The sequence below is a fragment of the Nyctereutes procyonoides genome, unplaced genomic scaffold, assembly GCF_905146905.1.
Source record: "Nyctereutes procyonoides isolate TBG_1078 unplaced genomic scaffold, NYPRO_anot_genome, whole genome shotgun sequence".
NCBI classification, from domain to species: Eukaryota; Metazoa; Chordata; class Mammalia; order Carnivora; family Canidae; genus Nyctereutes; species Nyctereutes procyonoides.
This window is the reverse complement of record NW_026575130.1, coordinates 13,944,526-13,972,457: the sequence shown is the minus strand read 5'-3', so window position 1 is coordinate 13,972,457 and position 27,932 is coordinate 13,944,526. Positions and strand designations below refer to the sequence as shown.

General features: G+C 38.3%; 1 protein-coding gene across 6 annotated transcripts in view; it reads right to left on the bottom strand.

The window, feature by feature from the left end:
- Nucleotides 1-27,669, bottom strand: part of CENPE (centromere protein E) — an 83,325-nt gene extending 55,656 nt beyond the window's left edge. For all 6 annotated transcript variants that reach the window (XM_055342540.1, XM_055342541.1, XM_055342544.1 and 3 more), the window contains exons 1-16: nt 27,572-27,669; nt 17,145-17,236; nt 15,701-15,790; nt 15,470-15,588; nt 14,647-14,766; nt 14,147-14,228; nt 13,926-13,993; nt 13,787-13,852; nt 10,872-10,923; nt 8,268-8,355; nt 7,810-7,939; nt 7,148-7,267; nt 5,586-5,744; nt 2,735-2,876; nt 1,597-1,685; nt 170-337 (exon numbers count right to left, since the gene is read on the bottom strand). In XM_055342540.1, coding sequence (XP_055198515.1) covers nt 170-337; nt 1,597-1,685; nt 2,735-2,876; nt 5,586-5,744; nt 7,148-7,267; nt 7,810-7,939; nt 8,268-8,355; nt 10,872-10,923; nt 13,787-13,852; nt 13,926-13,993; nt 14,147-14,228; nt 14,647-14,766; nt 15,470-15,588; nt 15,701-15,790; nt 17,145-17,236; nt 27,572-27,627 — 1,641 coding nt within the window. In that variant the 5' untranslated portion in view covers nt 27,628-27,669. The remainder of the gene's footprint in view (nt 1-169; nt 338-1,596; nt 1,686-2,734; nt 2,877-5,585; nt 5,745-7,147; nt 7,268-7,809; nt 7,940-8,267; nt 8,356-10,871; nt 10,924-13,786; nt 13,853-13,925; nt 13,994-14,146; nt 14,229-14,646; nt 14,767-15,469; nt 15,589-15,700; nt 15,791-17,144; nt 17,237-27,571) is intronic.
- Between the last annotated feature and the right edge of the window lie 263 nt (nt 27,670-27,932).

Sequence of the window (27,932 nt, the reverse complement as noted above, 5' to 3'; positions counted from 1 at the left end):
AATACTTTAAAAATAATATAAACAAATTATTTCTTAAATTCTCTAAATTGTGTATACATAGAGAAAATGGTTGGATTCTCCACATATCAACCTTAGAAATAAGTATCTTTAAGAGAATGATCCTTATTTTAAAAGTGTAGTTTTAGTTTCATGTTTCCATATCTCTTACCTCCTGATCTTTTTCTGCTTTTCTTTCTAGAGCCTCAAATTCATCCAAATCATTCTTTTCTTTTAATTTCAATTCCATTTCTTCATGTTCTTGTCTTAGTTGTTCATAGTCCAATACCAGATTATCATAGTTGGCACGAAGTGAATTCAGCTCACTTTCTAAGTTCTCCTATTAGAAACAAAACCAGATTTTCAAGTCAGAGAGAATTCAAATAATATATTCTTTGTTTCCTTAACTAGAATTTGGATTTGTCAAATATCTTAACCTTAAATCGTGTAGTTAACTTAGGCCATTCTCTTCTTTAATATCTTTCTAATGGTCTAGCTTGAGCCAGTGTAAAATAAAGGCTGTGCACTTTGTAAACTAGCTTAGAAGACTATTTTGAAAGGGGTATGGAAAAAAAGAAAAGATCATGTAAACAAGTGCTCTGCCTGTATCTGACTGGAAAAGTTTTCAGATGTAAGAGGCTGGGGAGCATCCTGGGAAGTCCACTTGACCACAGATCATTAAGCTCCATAGTCATAAAGCTGATAATTTAATTCTCCACCTGTTTGATGCCTGTTTTATTTCTCAGATAGGTCTGAATTTAGAAAGGGAACAGAGGTATTATTTATTGACCTCTAACACTCTAATGGCTGCTACGTTTTACCCTACTCAAAAGAGGCCTGTTTTTGTTTTGTATTCTATTATCAGAAAGTGATAAGCTGTAAGTTAAAAAAAATAATTAACATCAGGGATTTTCCAAAAATAACACACTTCTAGTGAATGTTTTAGAGATGTAAAAGCACTTTATAATACTCACTTAATTTAAACTAACACAATCGTTAAGTAATGATAATAATTCCTAAGAATCACTGTAATTTTATTCTAAAACGAACATGAAATTTTCTTAAATACATTTATGAAACTATACTGTATTTCTTTGGACATTAGTAGCCTAGAAAGTAAACATGGACTCTATACCTACCAAAGAATTCACTACAGTATTCCTTAAAGTTTTGATAAAACCACACGTACTAATATATTGACTTTTATTTTTCAGTATGATTTGGCAGTATTACCGCTTCCCTGATGTGTCATTCTTCTACTATATGCCTGAGAATTTTGACACTTTAAAAGAATCAGCTCTTTTTGTCCTTAGGATTGTCTAAGGAAAAATAAAAACTTAAAAAATTAAAAATCATAGATACCAAGATCTGCTGGTAAAGAACTAGACACAAAAGTTTACCTACTGCCATACATCTGCATTATGAAGTTTTTAGCTTCCTTCTACATGTCAGATACCAACTAGGAATATAGTGAATAATTAGAACAAAAACTGTTAAATTAAGTCAAAGCCAGTAATGTACTGCAACAACATAAACACCAATAAGAAATGAATTTTAAAAAGAGTAAGGGTAATATACTATAACACGCATTTAAGTTACCTGACTTAGTAGCTTTGTTGCTGGATTCCACTCTGTTTCATTTAATGTATCAAAAGTATTACTGAAAACATCAGAGTCTGAGCAGAGAGCTATAATTAGGAGAAAGAAATTTATCCATAAACATGTTAATAAAATTTCTGAAAAGTTGAAGACAAAAAAAAAATCTGATCAGAGGTAATAAGCTCCAATTAGCTAACATGTGCTCACAGCATGAATGCCAAAAATGCATTAATAACAAATATGATCATTTATATTACTGTATGAATTAAGATTCTTAGTAAGAATTAGTAATAAAATACTGAATCCTTAATACAATATAGGTTAAGTGGACAAATTCTGAATTTGGGAAGTGATCATTTTAAGTAGGTTTTAAAATGCCCCTTAAAAATACTGCTAATGTTGGAGACACATTATTTTGAAACATGCCTTGTAATGCCCACCTTTCAAGATTAAACAAAATTTAAGGCAGATGTTATATGGATACTAATTTAACTGGATAATGATTAGTACAAAACCACTGATAAAAATGTCTCATGTGGGGACGTCTGGGTGGCTCAGTGGTTGAGCGCCTGCCTTTGCTCAGGGCATGATCCTGGAGTCCCAGGGTCCAGTCCCACATCAGGCTCCCCATGGGAAGCCTGCTTCTCCCTCTGCCTTATCTCTGTCTCTCTCTCTGTGCCTCTCATGAATAAATAAAACCTTAAAAAAAAAAAGTCTCATGTGTTTTAACTACAGTGTATCATTCTTAAGAGATGTGAAAATGGAGAATGTTCACTTTTTTTAATTTTTTTTTTTTTTATTTATTTATGATAGTCACAGAGAGAGAGAGAGAGAGAGGCAGAGACACAGGCAGAGGGAGAAGCAGACTCCATGCACCGGGAGCCCGACATGGGATTCGATCCCGGGTCTCCAGGATCGCGCCCTGGGGCCAAAGGCAGGGGCTAAACCGCGGCGCCACCCAGGGATCCCGAATGTTCACTTTCTTAAAGTCACTAATTTTTAGCATTATTTCCAATGAAATCACATTTAAAATACATACATTTTATTAAATATGCTTATCACATTAATGGAGTTATAAATAAAGTAATTCTTTACAGGGATGCTTCTGTAATTTAAAAGTAGCTGAAAAAGTACTTACATTCATCAATTTCGCTCATTACAGTTATAGCTGCCTTACGTGTTGTTATATTTGTTGACATATTAAATTCATTTATATAATTTGAGTCCTTCATTTTGTTAATTTTGCCAAGACACCAAGTGACTCTTCGTTTTCTTTTAGCCTAAAAGGGTAGAAATCAAAATTACCTCACGCAGATCTGGGCTCAACTGTTATAAAACATGGGGATTAGTTTACATTTTTGGAAACCATGGACTTGGTAGAATTCTTTTTAAGCCTGGTTTAATATCTTATTAGTCTAAGGACATCCTAAGAAAACACTCAAACTTTTAAAATCAGTGTTTAACCCCATTAAAAAAAATGTGATGAAATTATGATTTAAAAATCATGTTTTATTTGAAAGTTTCCCTACAAACTTTTCTGGGACTTCATTGAAAGGAATGGGCTGATTCAACCCTTTTAAGTAATCTAGGGAACCTGCCACCGCCACACCATAGCTACCCAAAGCACTCTGGAGTGTCCAGCTCTCACTGGGAAGGGACAGAGAGTCTATCTGAACTTCCTTCAATGAGTAAATCTTAAGCACAGCCTTCAAGATGCCAGTTCTTTTTCAATTCAATAAAGCTAATGCCTGCTCCAGAGCTCCTAACCTCATTGTTCCTTTCTCCCTTGGGACCTCTTGCTCCCTGGTTATCTATTCATCTGTTATCTTCACCAGCTCTCTCCTAACAGCTTGATGAATGAATGCTCCAGGCCTGTCTGCTTTTGAGTTTTTTTAAACTCTTCACTCCTTACTTCTCTCTAGCTACAATTTTCTTTTCATTTTTCTTTTGTGCCCTTTCTCGTCATTCGTCTACTTCCTCATCCTTTTAGGAACACCTTTGTCTTCTGGTCTTTATCCCACTCAGCTAGCTACCCTCACTACTCACTCTCCTTTGCTGATTTTTCCTCCTCTTCTTGTGTTTTTCCAGATTCCACAGCTACCATTCTTCTCTTGTCCTTCTATACGGTACAAGTACTATTTCATCTTATTTGATCCTCTCCACATTCCTTTTACTACATCCTTTTCATAGGTGAGCTAATTTATAAATGATCCTTTTCTCTAAGGCCAGTCCCCTCTACTGTGTTTGTGATCCCATCCCTTGGAATCATTCCAACCCTCTGTAAGGTGGCTTTCATACCTAGTACATAACTCAAACTGCTATAAGCTTCTTGTTTCCAAACCCAAAAAAATTTTGACTATATTTATCTTAATTAACTTCTCATCAGAATGTGACACTGATGACCACAACCTCTCTGAAATATGCTCTTCCTTTAGTGACCACAATTCACCTGATTTCCTTCTTAACTCTAGAGCTAATCTTGGCTTGTTTTTATCTAAAAAATTGTCTGCCTTTATCTAAAAAACTGTTCTGGGGATCTGGTCTTTGGTCTTCTTTTCACTTTCAGCATGCTCTCAGAACAAGCCCATCCATTACTATGACTTGACTTTGGATCTGCAGTAGCTAATGTCCAAGTGGAAAGCTCTACGTCACATTGTTCACCTGATTTTCATATATTTGCATTTTCAATGGCCTCAAGTCTTAAACTGAAGATGTCCCAAATAAAACAGCAGCTCCACTGCTCTTCATTTGGTGTTCCTTAACAATGAATACTGTTACCAGCTACCCAGCAATGTTTACAAGTCATCCTGTATACCTCTTTTGCCCTTTTCCTGCCCCTCACATCTAAACAATCACAAAGTCCTGTTGGGTCAACCTCCTACATAGCTCTCCAATTTATCCATTTTTTTCCATCTCTAGAGTCACAGTCCTTGTAGAGTCCCAGCCAATCAGATGCATATTAGCAATCACATCTTTCTGAAATACAACTGATTATATGGTGATCATGTTACCATATAAGATTTTTCCTTGCTTTTAGCATAATGTAATATTCAAATCCTTCATTGTGATTTAAAGTCAGACCCTGCCACCAAAATATTTTAAGTCCAAGGAATACATTATGTTGTTTTCACTACTCCAAGCATTTGTACTTGGGGATCTCTTCCTGAAATATTCTTCCCTACACCTTCCATTGGGCTGTTTCCTATTCATCCGTCAGTCAACAAACAGCTCTTAAAATGCCTTCTTTATGTCTAGTATGGTGACTTGAACATAATGTCTGCTAATAATTATCTTAAGAGCATCCATGTTTTGAGGATCTGCCCTCTGGAAAGTATGCTGAGCACATTCTATGTATTATTTCATCTAATTCTCACAACAATCCTATGAGGTGGGAATCAAATTATCTTAGATAAGGAAACTGCAACCAAATGGATCTAAGACATTGCCTAAGGTAGAGTTAGGAATTGACAGCATCAGGATTTAAATCCATGCAGTCAAACTCTAAGCTATCCTTTTAATCATGATACCATCATAGCCAAAAAATATCTACTGGACTAAAAAAACCCTAACTAGTCAAAACAAAAAGTACACATACTGGAAGTCAGAATTTTGATCACTGTGATCCATATTCTAGATCAATTTTCCTGAGATTAATATTTCTATAAACAGAAAATATTACCATATATCCTAGACATCTACGCTTCCAATCATTTGGCCAACTTCGTTAGAATTTCTTAAGCATATTGTACAGATTGCTTGTCAATATTTCAGACTTCTTGAATTAAAATCTCTAAATGTAAGCTCAGAGATCAATATTTTTAGTGAACCTCTAGGTTTTGCTGATGCATAGCAAACACACAAAATGTTCCAGGTTTTCTGAATATATTGTATCAAGGGGTTAAGAGATATGTAACTATATAATAAACATATAGGAATACCTATCCTAGTCTCTGTATACCAAGCCTGAGTTGTCATCTTTTAAATTTTACCTTTAATTCCTGATGTGATGTGAGGGAAGAAGAGGTCACCAGCATCCGTGTTAAGTTCTGAATTTTCTCAGTCTGTACTTTTTGAAGTAAATCTTTTTCTTCTAAAAGTTGGGCCAACTGGTCTTTTTCCATTGCCTGGGCCCGAGTCTCTAAGGAAACCTTTGGTATGTAATATTAAGTTATGTTAATAATAATTGTAGCTAGATTTTAAATCCTTGAAAGTAGTTTAAAAGAACAGAATATTAAATTCACATGTGGCAGCTCTTGGGTGGCTCAGTCAGTTAAGTGTCCGACTCTTGACTTCAGATCAGGTCACGATCTCAGGGTTGTTAGATTGAGCCCCACATCAGGTTTAGTGAAATGAAATATACCCTACCTACAAGATTAATACCATGGCAGTTACCATGGTAATTTCTCAAACATATAATGAAGTATAAAATGTATTTTTCCCATGTGAGTTTTCTAGATGCCATATATAAGATTGTAACAAAGCTGTTAAAGTAATTCCATTAATTGCCTAAAAATATATAAATAATAGGTACAGAAGTCATAAAGGCAGACTTGCAATACCTACAGCAAAAGAACAGATGTTCTCATAAGACTTCTTTGGCATTTTAGTTCATTTTATATTTTATTTTTTAAAATTTCAGCTCATTTTAAAAAAGATAACTAAAATATAAGATTTTTACAAAATATGAAACCATGATGGTTAAAACAAAGAAATTATGACAAGTGATTATACTACCATATTAGACGGTTATCTCAGGGTCAGAAGAATTCAAGATAATGTGAAAATACAAAAGATAGTTTTAAGTAACTATATGTGGTCTCTCTTTTTAACCTAATTCCCTATGTATCTGTGATAATTTAGAAAGAATATCTCTACTTGGTTCATTTGAAAATCTCAAATTTTGCCCTTTGGAAATGAAAAACAATCTAAAATAATTTTAAGAAACCTAAAGTTTTCAGTTTATAGTAAATTAAACTAAAATTTTTATGAGTTGATTTCTCCTTACTTGAAAGCTGTTTTAAATATAGGTTACAACTGAGGGTTGCTAGAGGGGGTGGGGTAGGTGGAAGCATGGGGTAACTGGGTGATATAAGGAGCACTGGGTGTTATATATAAGGCTGATGAATCACTGAATTCTACCTCTTAAAACCAATAATACATTATATGTTAACTGAATTTATTTATTTATTTTTTAAGATTTATTTATTTATTTATGAGAGAGAGAGAGAGAGAGAGAGAGAGAGAGAGAGAGAGAGGCAGAGACACAGGAGGAGGGAGAAGCAGGCTCCATGCCTGGAGCCCGACGTGGGACTCAATCCTGGGACTCCAGGATCGCGCTCTAGGCCAAAGGCAGGCGCCAAACCGCTGAGCCACCCAGGGATCCCCATGTTTTGAATTTAAATAAAATAAAAATAAACATATAACCCCCCACCCCAATAAATTTAGGTTATAGATCTCAACTATTAATGAATAATGGATCTCTGGGCATTTGGGCAGATATTAGTTCTCATTACGTCCCTATTCTTTACTAAAATACTTCATTCATACATACCTCCTCCAACTGTTTCTTAAGATCCATTATTTCTTTTCTGTATCTTTTCAAGAGAGCTTCATCACTTGATACCTCATTAACATAAGGAGTATTCTTCATATACTTGGCAGTGCTTGCAAACTGGGGGAAAAATACAAGACTGTTAAGTGTTCAATATAAAAAATTAATAAATAATATTTAGGGTTTTTTAATAATTTTTATAAAGAAAGATCAATACTCTTCCTAGGTAGATTAAGATACTTTTGAACATGCAGAGTATTCCATGTCCTTATAATTTACACTGGCTACTAGCCTTCAGAAGAGTGAAGGAAATTATCTTAAAGACAGATGGATGCCAACAGCGAACCTACAAACATTGGCTTACTGGAATCCCAGTAACTCCAGTGTAAATGCTCCCTCTACTCTGAAGTTTGCTTCTACTTGAAAGTACCTCTCCTTCCTCCAAACTCTATTTATTAATAGTTAATTAATCCAAGGCAATCACATTGGAAGACAGGTCTTATCTTCTAAGACTGTTAAATTGTGAAATTTAGTAGGCAACACATCAGTTTTATTGTAGCTGGTACATTATATCATTAAAAAAAAAGATACCTAATTTTAGTAGGTTATTTTTTCTGCTTAAAGATGATTTCCCCCCACATTGAAATAAAAATTAAACTTACCTGTAGAGTTGTAAGGGTTTCATCAAAAGACACTGGAGTAACCGTGCAGATGATACGAGTTTTTGCATTTCCACCCAAGGAATTCTGGAGAATTCGTGTTAATTTACTATCTCGATAATTTATGAAACCACTTAGTGAGAAAGGAGTTTGGGGAAAAAAATAGTAAGAATTTTTATACAACAAAGTGGTTGGTTTTTAATGCAGAATCTTAAATTAGCTACAGTTTAAAAAAATTTCTTTACAGGTTATGTGAGGCAGATCAAAACTAACTAAAAAAATATTTAAAATAAAAAATTTAGATCACAGTCCTATGTATAACTACGCATGCTCAGATTCACAAAAGCTTTTTTAATACATGGAAGAAATCAGTACATTATTTGATTGCAACTGAAACATTACAATTTTCAACCTCATGAAAGTAAGCATTAATAGGTAAATGTACAATGGAATAAACTTACCCAACTTGTCCATCACTAAGTTTCTTGATTACTTGTCCCAAAATAAATAAACTTCGATTTATATTACAGCCTTCCTTGAGTCGCACACCTGCATTTATTAGGCAAATATGAAAACAAAAATTGACCTCTGTACTAGATGATGAACTTATAAATTATGAGAAGTTAGAAATTAAAGCATCAGATGGTAAAGTATATGCTTTTGATTAGACTGAAACCCCCTTTAATACCACTGCTATAAGGAGCGCTCTCCTTATTCCTCCCACCTATTAAGTGGATCAGAAAGGTTATCACCTGAGAAAAAAAACGAAAAGAAATAGATAGCTAAGGCAAAAAAAAAAAAAAAAAAAAAAATCAGAGGGAAGAAAAGTTCACTTCCAAAAAAAGCCTAGCTCCTCAGTTTAAATCTGTTTGTTCCAAACCTCCACATATATGCAACTATATGTTTAGCAACCAAATTAATTCCTACAGGCTAAGTTCTTATTTTTAAACTAAGATGCTCACATGGCTTACGTGTAAACAAACAAAACAAGAAAAACAACACTGAAAAAAACTCTCTTCCACTCTAATGTTCCATTTAACCAGTCCCAGTCCTCCTACTGGGAAATCACTTTTGTTAGTGGACTCTTGTAAAGATTCTTAGAAATACAAACTCATATACGTTTGTTTCTTCCTATCCTTTTTTACACAAACAGCACAGTATATATGCTAATCTGTACTTTGGGTTTTTTGTTTTAATTTATATATCATATCAGTAAACACTGGTGTTTTTCCTTCCTCTTACCAGCATTAAATTCCACTGTATGGATATATCAGAATTCATTCACTCAGCACTCTATTGAGGGACATGTAGGTTTTCAATCTACCACATACACAAAAAGTACTACAATAAATAGTTTTGGACAGCTATTACTTCATAGGTGAATTATTCACCTACTGCTGTAATATGCCAGATATAATATGCTATTTAACATGCCAGATTAAAACACAAATACTCATTTCTTATTCACAAGTTGCACAGGATTCACTAGTTTGGTAGACATAGGACATGCTCAATGAGTATCTCTGTTAGGCTGTAGGAAATTAACATAGAAAGGTCTGACATCTTCATAATTTTGAAACTTCCCATCTAAGTACGCTTTTCCATTTATTTTAATATTTGATTATGTCCCTTAGGTCTGCTTTAGAGTTTTCTTTATTTTGGTCTTGGGTAATTTTTGTTGAGTTTCTACCTAGGTATTAGATCTTCAAGTCATTATTATAAATGGTGTCTTTCTGTATACTAAATATACTAACTGGTTGTTGTTTGTATTATGAATTATTAATGTATGTATATTAATTTTGCATTACACTAACTTTCTGAATTTCCTTACTAATTATGAAAATTTAGATGGTTTTCATGGCACTCTCACAAACTCTGTGGCTACCCAATCCTACCAACTGCATAGTTAAGCTTTTTAATTGATACTATAGTAGCCTAAAATAGGTAATTTGCTAGATACAGATGCTTTTTTTTTTAAATAATAAATATATTTTTTATTGGTGTTCAATTTGCCAACACACAGAATAACACCCAGTGCTCATCCTGTCAAGTGCCAACCTCAGTGCCCGTCAACCATTCACCCCACCCAACCCTCCTCCCCTTCCACCACCCCTAGTTCGTTTCCCAGAGTTAGGAGTCTTTATGTTCTGTCTCCCTTTCTGATATTTCCTACCCATTTCTTCTCCCTTCCCTTCTATTCCCTTTCACTATTATTTATATTCCCCAAATGAATGAGAACATATAATGTTTGTCCTTCTCCGATTGACTTATTTCACTCAGCATAATACCCTCCAGTTCCATCCACGTCGAAGCAAATGGTGGGTATTTGTCATTTCTAATGGCTGAGTAATATTCCATTGTATAAATAAACCACATCTTCTTTATCCATTCATCTTTCGATGGACACCGAGGCTCCTTCCACAGTTTGGCTATTGTGGACATTGCTGCTAGAAACATCGGGGTGCAGGTGTCCCGGCGTTTCATTGCATCTGTATCTTTGGGGTAAATCCCCAACAGTGATACAGATGCTTTTAAATGAACTTTAAAAACGTTTTTAACTTTGAGGCACCTGGGTGGCTCAGTTGGTTAAGTATCCACCTTCAGCTCAGGTCATGATCCCAGGATCCTTAGATTGAGCCCCATGTTGGGCTCCCTGCTCAATGGGGAGTCTAATTCTCCCTCTGGCCCTCCCTGCCCTCCGCTTGTGTGCGCGCACTCTCTCTCTCTCTCTCTCTCTCATAAATAAATAAAATCTTTAAAAGACATTAAAAAAAATATTTTGAGAAAGAGAACATGAGAGTGGAGTGGGGGAGAGAAAAATCTCAAGTAGGCTCCACACCCAGCACGAGCCTAACACAGGGCAATGACCTAAACCGATATCAAGAGTTGGGACATTTAACTGACTAAACCACCCAGGTGCCCTCAGAAGCTACAGTTTATGTTAAAGACTTTCATGACAAAATTACCATTTTTAATAGTTTCTAAAATGCAAGGTAGCACTTTTTTTTATTCTGTAAAAGAACAAGATGACATTGAGATCAAATCCATTTATGAGTTTTCATTACCTTCAGCGCCTGTTTGAGCAGCTCTTTCACTGCCTGCAAGATCAACCAAATTCTGTAAGATAGATAAAAATAAAACTTTAGGAAGGGTAACTTGAAATAAAAAAATCCCAATTACTGAAAGAACAATTTTAACACATGGTCTATTTGCATATCCCATCTGGAATGCTTGTCTTTCATCCCACTGTTTAGGCCTTCCCCTTTCTGAGTCAAACTGATCTGTAAACCTTGTTCCTTCTTTATAACATATCCTCCAAAATGCTGTCAGAATAGGTTCTCCATTTTCTACACAAAGTTCAAAACCTTAGCAGTGAATACGATTCTTTACCAACTGGCACTTTGTTGCTCCAGCCTTAAATCTAGCCAGTACTCACTGTGAATTCTTGCTGACCTACTGCCTATCCCTTAATGTCTTACGTATTTTTTCTATGCTTCCAAGAGCTACCTTTTGCCACCGCCACCCCCCTTTTTAAAAAGAGTTTATTCATGAGAGACACAGAGAGAAAGAGAGAGGCAGAGACATAGGCAGAGGGAGAAGCAGGCTCTATGCAGGGAGAGCCTGATGTGGGACTTGATCCCAGGGACTCCAGGATCACACCCTGGGCGGAAGGCAGACACTTAACTGCTGAGCCACCAGGTGTCCCTTGCCACTCCCTTTGTTCAGTTAGTTCTAATATTCTAGTCTGCCCCTATTCTTTATTCAGGACCAAGACAACTGTTACCTCCTTAGTAAAACTTTTCCACCTTTATCCTTCCTCTCCCACACCTTAAATAAACTTCTCTTTAAATCCTGTACTCCCCAGAGGTCTTTGAAAATACAACTTATTCTTTAGCACTTACTATGTTGAGCTAGTCATTTGTGACTCCAAATACACCGTAGAGTCTTTAAATGCACTGGCCTCTCCTTCAGTTCACAAATATTGTTGACAAAGGTTACTGCCTGTCATGCTCCAGGCAGTGTGTTAGGTGCTAGGGATATGGCAGTGAACCAGACAAGTAAGTTCTCAGTATTCACAGAGTTTTTATTCTACATGGGGCTGGATGGGAAGAGGAGGAAGTTGGTGAGAAGTGAGAAAAAGAGATAAGAAACACATCATGGTAAGTGTTTAAGAAAATTTAAATAAAATGCTGAAAGAGGAAAGAGGAAGGTACAGAGCAGGTTATTTAGACATGGCAGTAGGGAAGATCTCCCATTAAGCTACCATCTGGAATGACAGAGAAGAGGAGGCTAGCCATGCAAAGACCAAGTGAACCATACTCTGGATAGAAAGAATAGCCAGGACACCCAGTCACTAAGCAGAAATGAGCTTGGTGTATTCAAAAAATAGGGCAGTGTGGCAGAGTTGGTGAAGTAAAAATGGGACAATATAGGGTAAGAGAAGTAGGTGGGGGTTGGACTGTGCAGGGCATTGTAAGGAAGAGTAAGAACTCTGGAATTTCTAAATGCGATGGGAAAGGGTTTAAGCAAGAGAGTGACAAACACATCTTGATTTAACTTTCTGAAGGATAGCCTGAGGCCCCTGGATGGAGAAGAACTGGAGAGGGGCAAGAGTGGCAGCAGGGAGTCTGGTTAGGAGGCTCCTGCAGGAGTCTGAATGACAGGTGATGCAGCCTGGGCCAAGGAAGTAGCAGTGCAGACAGTGAGTGGTGGAGAGATATCTTCTTTATTCTTTCAATCTCAGAGCCGTACTACACTCAGAATGTGATGAAAGCTCAGCAAGTATTTTTAATGAATTAAAACAAAGAGATTTAAATTCTCTCTGTGTGGAGACTTTCAGGATGGGCATTAATTATGTACTTCTGTTTTAGTTATGTACGGTCTCAGACACTACTTTCTCTAAAATACTCAACGTCTAATCTTTCTTGTATAGTATCTATATTACAGAAGACCTAGATACGTAATAAAGGAGTAAAATGGTGAGGAAGGCAGCATGAATTAAGAAATAAAGGTGGTAACAAGTATCAGTGTTCAAGGCACCAAGAGACCCAATCTACCTCTCAGAGAGCAGCTCACATGGAGTAGAAGGAAGTAAAATTAGGTTGGTTAAGAGTGGTACAGTAAAATAATTCTAGGCAAACTAGAATTTGATATTTAATTAAGATTCTGATTTCTCAAATCTGAAAGTGAAAAAAAATTATTCTATTTGATTTGAAAACTTTAGGGAAAAAATAATCTGACGTCATCCTATACAAAGCTAAAAAATTTAGATCATGAAGACAGAGAATATTGGAAGAAACAGGAAGGAAACACCAAAAAAAGAGGGAAATGATAGAGTACAACAAGAAGGAAGGGGAGGTTTACTGATGTGGAAAAAAGGAACATCTGAATAATGTTTATATTCACTATTCAACAAACAAGTATTGAATATAAACTATGTAAAATGCACTGAGGCTATAAATATGCATAAGATATCACTCTTCCCTTCAAGGGATTTATAATCTAAGACACTAGGTTTATAATATAAAACATTTTCTTATTATATTTACAAATATACTTGAGTAATGTGATTTACTGTTTACCAGTCCCAGCTAGGTTTCTGTTGATATCATAAGTTTCAATTCTATAGGCTAAGACAAAAACAACAACAAAATCAAATGGCCTCCAGCCCCATTCCAAGAATACTCTAACTCCTAAATGCAAATGGAAACTCTCCCCAAGAACTCTGGTTAGGAAAAGTCTTTCCATATAAATCATAGGAGATGGCACCCATAACAACAGAAAGGAAGACCCTCTGAATTCTTCCTATGTTTTAGCTAGTAATTTCCTGTTTATAGATGAGATTAATTAAACTACCAATTTATACATGTTTCTGCCTTCTTAATTCAGTTAACAGTTCTTAGGAAACCAAACATCCAGCAACCAAATTAAATTATGCTTTGACCCATATGGTACAGCATCATGGTCCATCAGTACTTACCAAATGGGACACTTTGACAGATCCGTCACAATTGGAAGGTTCCCCTTTCTCTCTACTTTCCAAAATCTAGACAGAAAAGAAAACTTGTAAAAAACTTAGTGCATTTTTAATTGGAGAGGCCAAACAGAGAGTTACCTACCATCCTAAAAATGGTATGAGAACGACTGCTTCTTTGATTCATTTTTGTAATTCCATAATGTCTGTTCTCTGTAAAAAGCAAATCATGTTTCAGCTGTGTACATAAAATTCCAAAGAACATCAACTTTTTTTTTTAGAGTGAAAGATGTGATTTGAAACCTAAATACATTTAACTGAATAGTTTTTACAAGTATTTTGGAGAAATATAGTATAAAGTCTTACTTTCTCCCTTTGTGATCCACTTCAAAGCCATATCTGATGTATAAACAACTTCTTCTGTGAGATCAGCCACATACACATTCCTCTGAAACAAGTTTAATTATGAGAAGAGTAGAGAAGAAATTACTAAAAAAGTGTGCCTCTCAAAAAAGGTGTAAACTAATATAGAATTCATTTGTGGAAGTTACAAGTGGAAAATATATGAAAGTAACAAGTAAACCTATGATATGTACAATTTATTTCCTATCCCAAAGTACACCATATTCTAACCTGAAATTTCCATCTTGCTCTTTAAGGCACTTATGTCAAAATACCACAGCTGTCAATGTTTAAAAACTATATATATTGCTCATATGCGATCTCTGTAAACACTTAAGAAACAAAAAATAAACCATACAAACAGGAGACAGTTTAAAAACTACAGAACTTAAAGGTAAATGTTCAAGAACAATAATCTCAATAAGCAAGTTTGTTTTTAGAGCCATCTTAACTCTGTTACTCACATTGAAGTCTTCCCGAATTATTAAAGGTTTCATTTTTTGAGTGTCACAGAGTAAGTCTGTAATGGTTTCATTGTATATCTCCATGTAAGACACACGTAAGAGAAATTCCCTATCAGGAAACTAGAAGGAAAAGAAATATGTAAAAACATCAGAGATCATCCATTTATGAAAACCTAATATTGAGTATTTATGTGCTAATATTAAATATCGAAATGTTCTGAGAAATTATCTTCGTAAAGAAAACGAACAAAACCTCATTTGATTTTATATAGACAATACAAGAACTTAAAAATATGTTTCAGGAATAATGAATAGTATCAAATTATTAGAAAAGGAGAGTGCTCAGTCCATCTCTCTAAACTCTAAAAATAAAACCCTACCAATGAATGTTTAAATAAGGACATTAAAAATCATTAAAAAAAGTAATGAAAAAATAAACCTAAAACCAACTCTAAAAGTAGGTTGCTTATTCTGGTCTTTTCTCTACTTCTACTTTTCTCTGCCCCTTAATAATCACTGGTAGCTAAGCAAAGGCAATGTGGAGCTAACCATTCTGGTAAGATATTCCTGTTCCTCGACACCCACTTCTTGGTGTCATGAGTACTGTTTCAGGATTCAAGGGAAAGAATGAAAGAACTGTAAGCTCTACAAAGTAAGTTTGTGTGGAAAAAAGGAATTCATGTTATACCTTCTTTACCCATAGCTAATGAAGAGATAACCCTAAACCTACTTCCTTTCATCATTACAAGATAATACTAAGGTTATGTGATCCTACTATTATTACTTTTATCTGTACATACTAGAAGTTTAGCTGGGTATTTACCTTTTTAATTTTTTGAAAAATGTCATGAATTGCCCTGGGTATTACTCCCAAATAATCCTGTGAACCCATCATCGTGTATGTTTTTCCTGAAGCAGTCTGCCCATAGGCAAATATGGTACCTGTAAAAACAAATCACACACATGTAAAACTAAAAATGAATTTACAGGGTGTAAAACGATCAATACTTGAACACAGAACTGATACGCAAATATTTCTACAGTGAATACAAACCATTGTAGCCTTGTATGGCAGAATCTATGATTGGGACCGCTATTTCTTCATACACATGTTTAGTAGTTTCATTACTGTGAAAAACACGATCTAAAAAAAAGAAAAAGACAAACCACACACATATACACAAAAGTTAAATCAAACAAATCAACTTTGTTGTCTTGCTTAGTAGTTGTCCAAAGAAATAAGATTGTCAGGATATGGTAAGATATTTAGGACACAATATTCTCTTCACCTTATTTGTTGTTCATACTTCATTAAAAGTTATGTTAATGCTCTAAAAACAGTCCTTTACCAGAAATTATTTTTCTCTTCCATATATCTTTGATCTAAAACCTTTTATGATGGCTTTCTAGTTTAAAGCTAGTCGAACAGCCTAACCATTCTTACTCCTGCAGTTGAGAGGACCTCACTGATGCCCTGAGGTGCCTAAGTGGTAGCATGCTAGTGTGGCTGGATTTGGAGTCTGACTCTTCCATTTGCTGGCTGTGTGACTGCAGGCCTGTTTCCGTTCCTCACTGAAATGGAAAGGTACTGGTCATATAAGCTTGTTTGGAGGATTCATGAGTTAATATGCATGCATGTTTAGAACGGTGTCTTGCACACTCTCAGCACATATCCATATTAAATCAACACACAAATCAGCTTAGTCAACCTTCAGTGTCTCCATGTTTATCCTAGCTAGCTCTCATGCATACTGCAGGTCCCAGGTCGGTGGTACCCTTTTAGACACCTAGACTAGTTAGATTTACCATAAACTCTCACAGAGCTTATGTCAACACAAGGCTAATTGCTTGTTTAATGCCTTTCTCTCACCATATGGTAAGTTCCACATAAGACAGGGTAGGTCTCTGCTGTATTCCAGCAAAGCAGGAATATCTTTACTATTTATTCTTTATGGGGTCTTCTTAAAAATAATTCCTTAAAAATAATTATGGAAAGTATATACTACGCTGAAAGAAGAATGCCTGGGTGGCTCAGCAGTTGAGCGTCTGCCTTTGGCTCAGGGTGAGATCCTGGAGTCCTGGGATCAAGTCCCACATTGGGCTTCCTGAATGGAGCCTGCTTCTCCTTCTGCCTATGTCTCTGCATCTCTCATGAATAAATAAAATCTTAAAAAATAAATAAATAAACTGAAAGATCTTAAAGATGACTTGACATTAAGCAACATTGTTTATGCTTATGGGGTTTTATGACACTAACGAATAAGAGAAAAAATGTTAGTTTGAACCATAAGGCACTCTGATATAATTGCATTTTAAGTATCAATTTATTATCTTACATATCACACAAGATGGATGAACAATTTTTTAAAGTTTTCACTGAAGCAGTTTATAGAAGGTTTAGTCTGATCTTTAATGCCAAGTCCAGGAATATAAAAGGCTTTTATATTCCTAATAGGAAAAGGATGACAGATTAACTTTTGATGCTATTAAAAGCCTACCAAAATTGAAGGATTTACTGCCATCAACTTGATAAATGGCATTATTGTCAGTTTTCCAGTAAACTTGGGTATCTCCTCCAAGAGCTTCTTCTCTGAAAGAATAAAAACATTGCACTTTAGTAAAACTGGTCATAGAAGTCATATTATAGGGGACAGATAAAAGATTCCCAACTTCTGAAGATTATTTTAAAAGACAGTATTGGCTTATGCTATGTATAAGAGAAATATGGAAAATGTGACTTTGAGGGGTCAATACTTGTAAGTGGGAATTAGTAACCTCCTGCCTTCTCATGGGAATTTCTTTGTGAAGTTCTTGATTTCCACCTTCCTACCCAGTACTGGTTGGTGAAAAGATACATTCAAATGCAACTCTGATTATATCCCTCTTGCTCAAAACTTTAAGAAAACATCTGAAGTTCTTACCATGGCACACTAGATTTGGATCATGTTTATTTCTCTCTTCAATGTTATCTTGTTCTAAATTCTGATATATAGCTACCTCCATACAGCCACCTGAAGATCCCCTTCAAAATAAGAAATGCAGCCCCTCTGTGTCTGGAATACCCTGACTTACCTTTCCATTAAGTAACTGTTCTTTCATTCATGGAAAGTGTCAGGACTTCCTGACACCAGCTCTGTCCCTGGTGTCATCTCAGAGGCATTAATGACTCCTCTAGCCACCATAACGCTTGTTATCATGTAATGGTTTTTTACGTAACTGTCCTCTAATGCGTTACATGATAAGCCCTTTAAAAATAGGAAATTCCCGAAAATTGGACATCCATATGCAGAAGAATGAAACTAGACCACTCTCTTTCACCATACACAAAGATAAACTCAAAATGGATGAAAGATCTAAATGTGAGACAAGATTCCATCAAAATCCTAGAGGAAAACACAGGCAACACCCTTTTTGAACTTGGCCACAGTAACTTCTTGCAAGATACATCTATGAAGGCAAGGGAAACAAAAGCAAAAATGAACAATTGGGACTTAATCAAGATAAAAAGCTTCTGCACAGCAAAAGAAACAGTCAACAAAGCTAAAAGACAACCTACAGAATGGGAGAAGATATTTGCAAATGACATATCAGATAAAGGGCTAGTTTCCAAGATCTATAAAGAACTTATTAAACTCAACAGCAGGGATCCCTGGGTGGCGCAGCGGTTTGGCGCCTGCCTTTGGCCCAGGGCGCGATCCTGGAGACCCAGGATCGAATCCCACATCGGGCTCCCGGTGCATGGAGCCTGCTTCTCCCTCTGCCTGTGTCTCTGCCTCTCTCTCTCTCTCTCTCTCACTGTGTGCCTATCATAAGTAAATAAAAAAAATTAAAAAAAAAAATAAACTCAACAGCAAAGAAACAAACAATCCAATCATGAAATGGGCAAAAGGCATGAACAGAAATCTCACAGAGGAAGACATAGACATGGCCAACAAGCACATGAGAAAATGCTCTGCATCACTTGCCATCAGGGAAATACAAATCAAAACCACAATGAGATACCACCTCACACCAGTGAGAATGGGGAAAATTAACAAGACAGGAAACCACAAATGTTGGAGAGGATGTGGAGAAAGGGGAACCCTCTTGCACTGTTGATGGGAATGTGAACTGGTACAGCCACTCTGGAAAACTATGTGGAGGTTCCTCAAAGAATTAAAAATAGATCTGCCCTATGACCCAGCAATTGCACTGCTGGGGTTTTACCCCAAAGATTCAGATGCAATGAAACGCCAGGACACCTGAACCCCGATGTTTATAGCAGCAATGTCCACAATAGCCAAACTGTGGAAGGAGCCTCAGTGTCCATCGAAAGATGAATGGATAAAGATGTGGTCTATGTATACAATGGAATATTACTCAGCCATTAGAAATGACAAATATGTGGATGGAACTGGAGGGTATTATGCTGAGTGAAATAAGTCAGTCGGAGAAGGACAAACATTATATGTTCTCATTCATTTGGGGAATATAAAAAGTAATGAAAGGGAATAAAGGGGAAAGGAGAAAAAAATGTGTGGGAAATATCAGAAAGGGAGACAGAATGTGAGAGACTCCTAACTCTGGGAAACGAACTAGGGGTGGTGGAAGTGGAGGTGGACGGGGGGTGGGGGTGACTGGGTGACAGGCACTGAGGGGGGCACTTGATGGGATGAGCACTGGGTGTTATTCTATATATTGGCAAATTGAACACCAATAAAAAATAAATTTATAAAAAAAATAGGAAATTCTTGATTTTGATACTGTCATTTATTAAATACCTGGTAATATTTAGCAATTATTTCTTAAATGCAAAATACGCTAGTATTCTGGAGTGAAGGCAAAGACTTCATTTCTTCCCCTTCTGGCTTCTTCTCTACAGCATTTATTACTCCTATAATGTTATGTCAACTTAACAGTTTGTATTTTTTTTATTACCTATCTTCTCGCCCAGAATGTGGATCCACATCCACAGAGACAATGATGGTAGTGATGTAGGAACAAGAGGGGCAGACAGGGCTAGACAGGGAAAGATAAAGGAAAGGCCCTAGAGTCAGGATCCTACCCATCCCAAGAAAACAGAGATAGGACAGTAGAAACAAAAAGTAAACCTGGCTCCCTAGCTCCAAAATGTTAGGGAGTATCCCCCTTTAATGGCTACCAAGCAATCACAGAAATCCCAGACCTAGAGAAGTGTTATGGAGCAGACATTAACCAGAGAAGGGAACACCTTGTTTGTGCTCACAATATTTACAGAGAAACATCTTGTTCCTGATAAGTCCAGGGGTGTTTGTTCTAAATATAGACAGGATATTTACAAATCCACCCTGATATTGATAAGAAACTTACCAAGTTCCCTGGTCAGTTTCCTGTAAAAGACAAACCATAAAAACCCTCAGTGGTAACCCTGTCCACCTCTCTCACTTTTGAGAGCTTTTTCTGTATCTCTGCTTAATAAAGCTCTAGTGATTTGCTCACTCTGTTGTCTTCAAGATTCATTCTTCCACTCAGTGAGACTAGAACCAAGCTCTCCCGTATCATTTTGGTCCCGAAACCCGGAACTCCCACCGAGGGGCCTAACCCTTTCTGGCCTAAACCACTTTGTTTTCTAGCTTTCTGAATTGGCTTTTCCCCAGCTCAGGGGTTTTGCTTATTGCAGGGCCATGCTCCTAAAGGGGGCCACAGGTAAGGGAACAGAAAGGCAGCAAGGGTAAGGGGGGGAAAACCTAAATGAAATTGGCCAATAATTGGCCAGACAGATCAGGCACCATGGGGCTAGGCATGCAAGTGAATTTACATGACCAAAGGATGAGGGCTCAAACAAGAAAACTCTGAGGAATAAAGTCATTTATAGGATTCCTTGCTAGCTTAAGGTTCATCTGGATGGTGCACTTTAGGACTAGCAATCCAGGGCTCTGAACCTTCCCACTGAAGGCCTTGGAGTCTCTGAGACACATAAAAGGATGGAGACCAGCCCTGGGGGGCGGGGGTTACACTTGGGAAAGCCTCATCCATAAGCAGCACACGCCTCCTGCTGAGAGGTCCTAGGTGTTTCACTTACTTCCTTACCCTTCTAAAAGGAGTATCACCATTTAAATTATTAAACTCACTAAGTTCTGTGATTAGATCAGACTTTTTTTCAGGGAAATCTAGAGGAGGCAGGCGGATTAGGTGGCAAATGGGTGGGTAAGAGTGGCTCCTGCTGCTGGCCTGATCCCTCCTTATTCCAAGATGTTAGGCCACTCTATCACCTTGGGTAGGCAGTGAACCAAGGGACGCATTGGTTTAGGTGAGAGCTGACTTGTAGGGATGCCTTCATAGTCAACCTCTCCATTACAGGTAGGGGTAAGAGACTCCTGCCAGGATCACGAGATAGGAAACAAACCATCCTCCGTGGCTATTTCTCTAGATTGGGTACTGCAAAGTTGAGTATTTTCCCCTTGAAAAACTTTCCTAGTGTTTTCCATGGGTTAAAAAACAGTTCTTCAGGGATCCCTGGGTGGCGCAGCGGTTTGGCGCCTGCCTTTGGCCCAGGGCGCGATCCTGGAGACCCGGGATCGAATCCCACATCGGGCTCCCGGTGCATGGAGCCTGCTTCTTCCTCTGCCTGTGTCTCTGCCTCTCTATCATAAAAAAATAATAATAAAAAAAATTAAAACAAAACAAAACAAACAGTTCTTCAGGGCAAGGTTAAAATAAGGTGTGACCTTGGTGGTAAGGCATGGTCTGGTCAGTTCCCAAGGACTTCCCCTTGGGGTGCCTTTTTAACCCACTGGAAACAATTTGGATTACAAAATTTAAGGAAGGACTGATCTTCTGGAGCACTGCATGGCCTCATTGGGATTTATCAGCTCTTCTGCAGAGAACAGGGCTCTACATCAGGACCCCCACCTAAGGGTCTATAGCAGAATGTGTGTTTGCCTGAACCTGTTGGCTGGTAAACTCCCTCCTGACATTGGATAGTTATCTAAGTAGGCCTCAGAATAAACCCAGGTTGCTGGAGGAAACGCAAGCCCTCCCTAGTAAAGGGGATGCAGACACTCTCTGTTTCTCCCAAAAGATACAGGCTACTCTAGCTATACAAGACGAGCTTCTCCCTCATTCATTTCCCAGGTTAATGGTTATAATTGGAGCCATCTGTGGTTAGTCTCCCTCAGGACAGGGACTTTAAGGAATATACCCAAGCAGTTGCCGAAACTGTTTCAGGGGAAATTCCCTGTCTTCTCCAGACTGACATCCACTGCCTCATTCCACGCATTGGGGAAGAACATAAAAATTGGCTCATCTGTCCAAGTGGATGAGCTTTAGAACAGTGAATCCTTTTTCTCAGTCTTCTGGCTGCACTTTGCCTATCCCCCCCGCCCGTGTCTGCACCATCTTGGGTGCTGCCTGCATACTCCGCTCACTTCAGATTTCCCCACCAGTGTCTCAGGTAAAAATTGACAAATGGGGGGGATCCCTGGGTGGCGCAGCAGTTTAGCGCCTGCCTTTGGCCCAGGGTGCGATCCTGGAGACCCGGGATCGAATCCCACGTCGGGCTCCCGGTGCATGGAGCCTGCTTCTCCATCTGCCTGTGTCTCTGCCTCTCTTTCTCTCTCTGTCTCTCTGTGACTATTGTAAATAAATAAAAATTTTAAAAAAATTGACAAATGGGGAGCAAAGGGGCTTTTAAAAAGTAGACCCAGGTGAAACCTATTCAGTATTTAAAGTTTGTTGATTTAAGATAGACGTAACATTTATTCTATCTAGGTTTTGCTAAAGGTCAAATAAACTTGGGTTATCTGTTGCCATTTGTTAGCACAAAGATGACTGAAAATGGTTTATCTTCTGTCTCGGTTTTAATAGGTAATTGTTAAGATAGTTTTCAAAGTTTTGTTTGAATGGTAACTGAGACTGAATTCATTGGATATTCAGATCTTTTCCAAATAGGATATAATGCTAATACATCAAGTACTAAATATATTTGTGCTTTTGACTTCTTACTGCAGAGAAACTAAGAATACTCGAATCTGTTTGTAAACATGTTTTGCCCTTAATCATAAATTTGCTACCTAAAGTTCTTGTATAACAGTTCACACTGGTTACTACTTAGTTTTCACTGGAGGCTAAGGTTTCTAAGAGTGAAAAATTCTGCTAAATGTAATTAAGACTCATGGAGAATAAGGAAACCTCTGTATATAGAAAGGTTGGTGAGACATAAGAAAGATCTAAGAATGGGAATGCATTTTATTAAAGGTAAAAGAAGGTAATTTTGTCCTAAATGAGATTGGTTATTTAAAAAGAAATGGCTTGGTACAAAAATCTGCATGCAAAAGAAAATTGTACAGGTTTGTGAAGGGAAATCCTTGAAAAAGAATTTTAGATGTGGTCAGAACAGACTAAGATTGATGATGAATTTTTTTTAAAGTACACAGGTATAAGACTAAAATTAGTTTGCTTTCTCTCTGTTCGAAAAGACAAGTTTTCTTGAATTGCTGGTTGCTCTAGAGAATAAAATAAAGTTTTCTCTTTGCCTACCCAGAAAAAAGTTTCTAGGTTTTGCCTTTATCAGGTCTCTTAACATCCCTAATCCTATTTAGGCATGTGCTTTAAAACTTTCTAAGGTTTTAAGGAATGTCTCAAGATTTAATTGGAAATGGAGTCTTTTTGACTCCGTAGGACTTTTATTTAGTATGTTAAGTTACTCTGAAAGTACTGTTGAACAAATGATACACCTTAGGTTACGTTTGGGTAAATACTATAACTATTCAAGAGATAATATGCAACATCTGAAGTTTTAGTATGTTTTAATATAAGGTCATCAAGTGATATTTTGATCATTGAAATGTTAGGTGTCACAGAAATAACTGATTAGATTCCATTTCTAAGTTTTTGTCATTTATAATTGTTATCTCTTGTAAGATGAAATTTCATTTTCAAGGAGGTTCATATAAGGGATCGTTAGGACAAATACAGGTTTTAATTTCTTTAAAATCAAAACTGAAATGGGTAATAATTTCCAGAACTAAAATTGCATTCAAATTAAACAAGAATAGTAACATGGAAATAAATAAACCAAAAGGATGATTATAGTTTTGTGACTCCTTATTTGATCCACTACTGGTTCTGTTTACTCTCCCAGGTTAAAACTTTCTCTTAAGATACCTGATTTACAGAAATATGAAGTACTCGTTAGTAAACAAAATAAAGCATTAACTTTTCTCCCTACTTGAACCCTCTGAAATTCATGTCTTAGTAATAAGCATTCTTCCATGGCAATCATAGTTATTTGCATACATTCTATTCTTTTTAACAGGACACCATTGGAAATAATTGGTTTATTTTACCAAGGCTTTGACTAGAATGTCATATTTGAGAGACCTGCATAGACTCAGATATGACCAAACAGCTTTAAGGAACGAAAGCTGACTTCGTGAAACCTGGAGTAATAAAGCCCCTTGGAAATGCTGGCCTGATACCTTGCTTAAGGAGCTAAGCTCCCCACAGCCTCACCAAGTGAGTAAAGAATGTCACTCACTGGCAGGTGCAGGAGATACTTCTGGAACCTTGTGAAGAAGAACCTGCCCAAATCTACAGGTATTGCAGGCATGTCTGATGGCAAGTACTTGGCCTGGCTTCTGGCCTGTAGAGGCTACTAAAAGTTCAACCTGGAGATTCCTTATAAAAAGTTCCTGCAAAGCAGATTCTAAAAGACCTATGTGATTAAATCATTATTCTTGCTGAGCTTATGTAAATTATTAGGCCAAGTTTATTAAAACTGGACTTCTTTTGTAGACAGGTCAGTCCTGACTTGGCTACCTCTGATTAAGAAGTGAGGATTATAGAGAGAAACTTTCAAAATCACATCTTTGCGGATGTTAAATTGTAGCTGATGATCTTTAAATGAATGTCGTTTGCCTAGCTAGACTTCTTGAGGTAAACTTCAGAGAAATAGCTTTTTTATTTCTACATAATAGTGCATGTACAAGATACTCTATGCTTTTTATCCTATGGGGATAATTAACTGGACCACATGGGTCTGATTATTAAAGCAACAAAAAAATGGAATTCCCCAGCAATTGTATATACAACTAGCACTTTGACCATTCTGTGTGGCTGGGATGACAAAATTGCTCCTTTAAAGCCAGAGCGTACTCTACTGCATGGGGTGAACTATGGACTTGTAAAGATAATGGATGACCCTACTTTTTGATTGGATTGGATGATGTACATGGGGATGCCCATATCTCTTGAGACAAGTTTTCTCCTACTTGTTAGTGATTCCTTTTAATTATAATACTGTTCAGGCTAGACCTCAAACCAAGAGGGCTTCTTGATGGTTTTATCCTTTAGTCATATTTATCCTAGAAGCCACCTCTAAGGTATAATTGTAAACAAGCATAGCCAAGCATACCTTGGGTCTCATGGTAAAAAGAACCTCAGGGCACACTATGGGACAGTAGGACTGCTAGAAGGACTGCAATATAAAATAAACAAAAAATATGCTTGCTGGACAGGACTCTAAATGGTACTTCCCAGGCACTGGATACACTCAACCAATAATTAAATGAAGTCAGAGGACTTCTCAAGGACCGCATCATTAGGGACTATTGCTGCATCATTTGGGGTTAGGAGGAGTATCCTCACGTGTGTTGTTTCAACATTATGATTAACTCCTACAAGGTGTTCAATTAATAGCGGACATCTGTGACCAATTAAAAGGATAAAAGGTATCCATGATCTATTCAACAAAATTGGTAATTGAAAATCTTATGTAAGTAATCATAATTTAGAACCTAATACTTGTTTTATGTGTATCCTTTTGCATTAACTCCCACGAAGTTTGCTTTTTAATAGTGTAATAGGTGTGGGGGCCATGATGAAATTTTATGACTCAACCAAAGCCTTACTACTCAGCTTCAAGCTGCTTCTCCGCAATATAGGCCCCCCACTCCATATGTATAAAACCTACCATTCAAGCCAATTGTATATGTATAGCCTGCAGTGAGGCTACTATCAATGAAACTTTATACCTCCCATTGCCAACTAATGAATCACATCTGCCCATCTGCCAAGAGAATGGACTTTGTTTTGCCCTGATATGGCCTATTACACCGTCCCTAAACAATTCTTGGGATTCCCTGTACGCAAACAGGGATTAGGCATCATCACTCTTGCTTCCCCCACAGCAGCCCATTACCAAGGAGAAATGCCTCATCTACCACCCCCCCCACGATGATTATGTGGTTCTCATATCAAACAGGGAAACAGCAGCTTTAGCTCTCTCCCTCGTGACTCTCCCAGCAGTAGGAAAAGTCTTACATCCTAAGATCCAACAAACTGCTTACTCAGCAGAACCCTGAATGATGGGTCTCAAACGTTAGATGCCCTAAATCAAGAACTAAGTGAGGTCAGGGCAAGACTCTAGAGAATCAGACCACTACTGAATACTTACTACTTCAACATCACTTAGGTTGTAAAGGGTTTCTCCACATGTGCTGTTTTAATGTAACTGACAATTCTCATAAGCTCTCACAATTAATACATGACATTCAAGCTCAACTGGACAAAATCAGTCTCTCCAGGATTATTCGATTGGTCTGGAAACTGGGGCAATATTTGATTGGTTTGGAAACCAGGGTCAATATTTCAGTGATTTTTTTTTTTTTCTTCATAGAAATAATTGTTAGATTTTCTTTTTCTGTTTGCTGGTGCTTATGTCCCTTCATGCCTTCCAGCATCTCTTGGGAGCCATACCATGGACCTCCTGACCAACCCCTGAGAATACTCTGCTGTCCCACCCCACACCGCCCCTTTTCAGCCTGAAGCAGCCAGACTGGTCATCGTCCAGTTCCCGAATGGTAGTTAGGATTACTCTTCCAGGGGGAGGAAGACGAAGGAACGAGTTAGGGGCAGACGGGGAAAGATAAGGGAAAGGTCCAGAGTCAGGCTTCCAGCAATCTGTGGGCTCCCATAGGCCCTGAAAGGCCCCAGGAGTCAGGCTCCTACGCATCCCAAGGAAACAGAGATGAACAAAACAAATAAACCGGGCTCCTTAGCTCCAAAATATTAGGGAGTATTCCCCTTTAATGGCTACTAGGTACTCCCAGAAATCCCAGATGTAGAGAAATCTTATGGAGGGCGTATTAACCAGAGAGGGGGGAACACCTTGTTTGTGCTCAGGATATTTACAGAGAAACATTTTGTCTGTTACAGGTCCCCCGTGTTTGTTCTAAATATAGATACATTTACAGATCCACTCTGATGCTGACAAGCAATTTACCAAGTTTCTGGGACAGTTTCTTATAAAAGACAGACCATCGAAGCCCTCAGTGGCAACCCTGCCGGGACCCCTCTCGCTGTTATTAGTACATTTGTACCTAGCGCTTCGCTCACTCTGTCCTCTGTGAGATCCATCCTTGGACTCCGTGAGACGAGAACCAAGCTCTCCTGCAGCAGCACGTCTGTTTGGTGCTGGACGGCTATACTATACTTCAAAAAAAAGTCAGTATTGGTAGAGATGAGCCAACGCTGCGAATGTTGAATTCAGGGACTTACGTCTTGAGCGCCTAGGAATACAACGCAACAAGGCAGACTAGTCCTTGCTCTCAGGGAATATACAGCGAAGAGGCAGAGGCAGCTAGGTGCAGTTAGGCAAAACGACCAGCCCTGAGGAGTGCCGGCAACAACCGTCCGGCCGGGCGGGGAGGCGCGGACAGGCCAAGTCAGCGCAGCGCCGGCGGCGTGGAGGTCCTACACGGGGGCCAGCCTGCGTTGTACGGTTGGGCGATTACAGCTGGAACGCGTCTCCTCCTCCTCGTCGTCCTTCCCCGTCGCTTACACAGAGGGGACGCCGTGGCACAAAGCCAGTAAGCGGCCGAGATCCTAAGCGGCGGAACCGGGAAGGAGCAGCGCGGACCCCCCGGGAAGCCGCAGCGGGGCCCTGCTCTCGGCCTGGCCTACCTACCTGTCGTTGAGCGGACGGACCCGCACGCACACCGCGACGGCCCCTTCCTCCGCCATCCCGCCAAGGCTGGCTCCAAGCGAACCGGCGCAGCAGCTCAACCTCCCCCGCTTCAGAGCGCACGGGCCGCCCCGCCTTTAATTTTAAAATTTCCGAAACGCCGCGTCTGATTGCGTCGCGGCCTCATGACGTCATGGGTTGTTCCACTGCGCGCGGCGCGGGGGGCGCGAGGCCGGCGGCGCGTCTATGGGTCTAGGGTGGAGGGGGGGGGGTCGGGTAGGAAGTCGCGGAGAGGGATGCGGGAGGGATGCGGGAGGCCCGCGGAGCGCGCTCCTCCGGCGGGAGCGGGGGCCGCAGCTGTTTC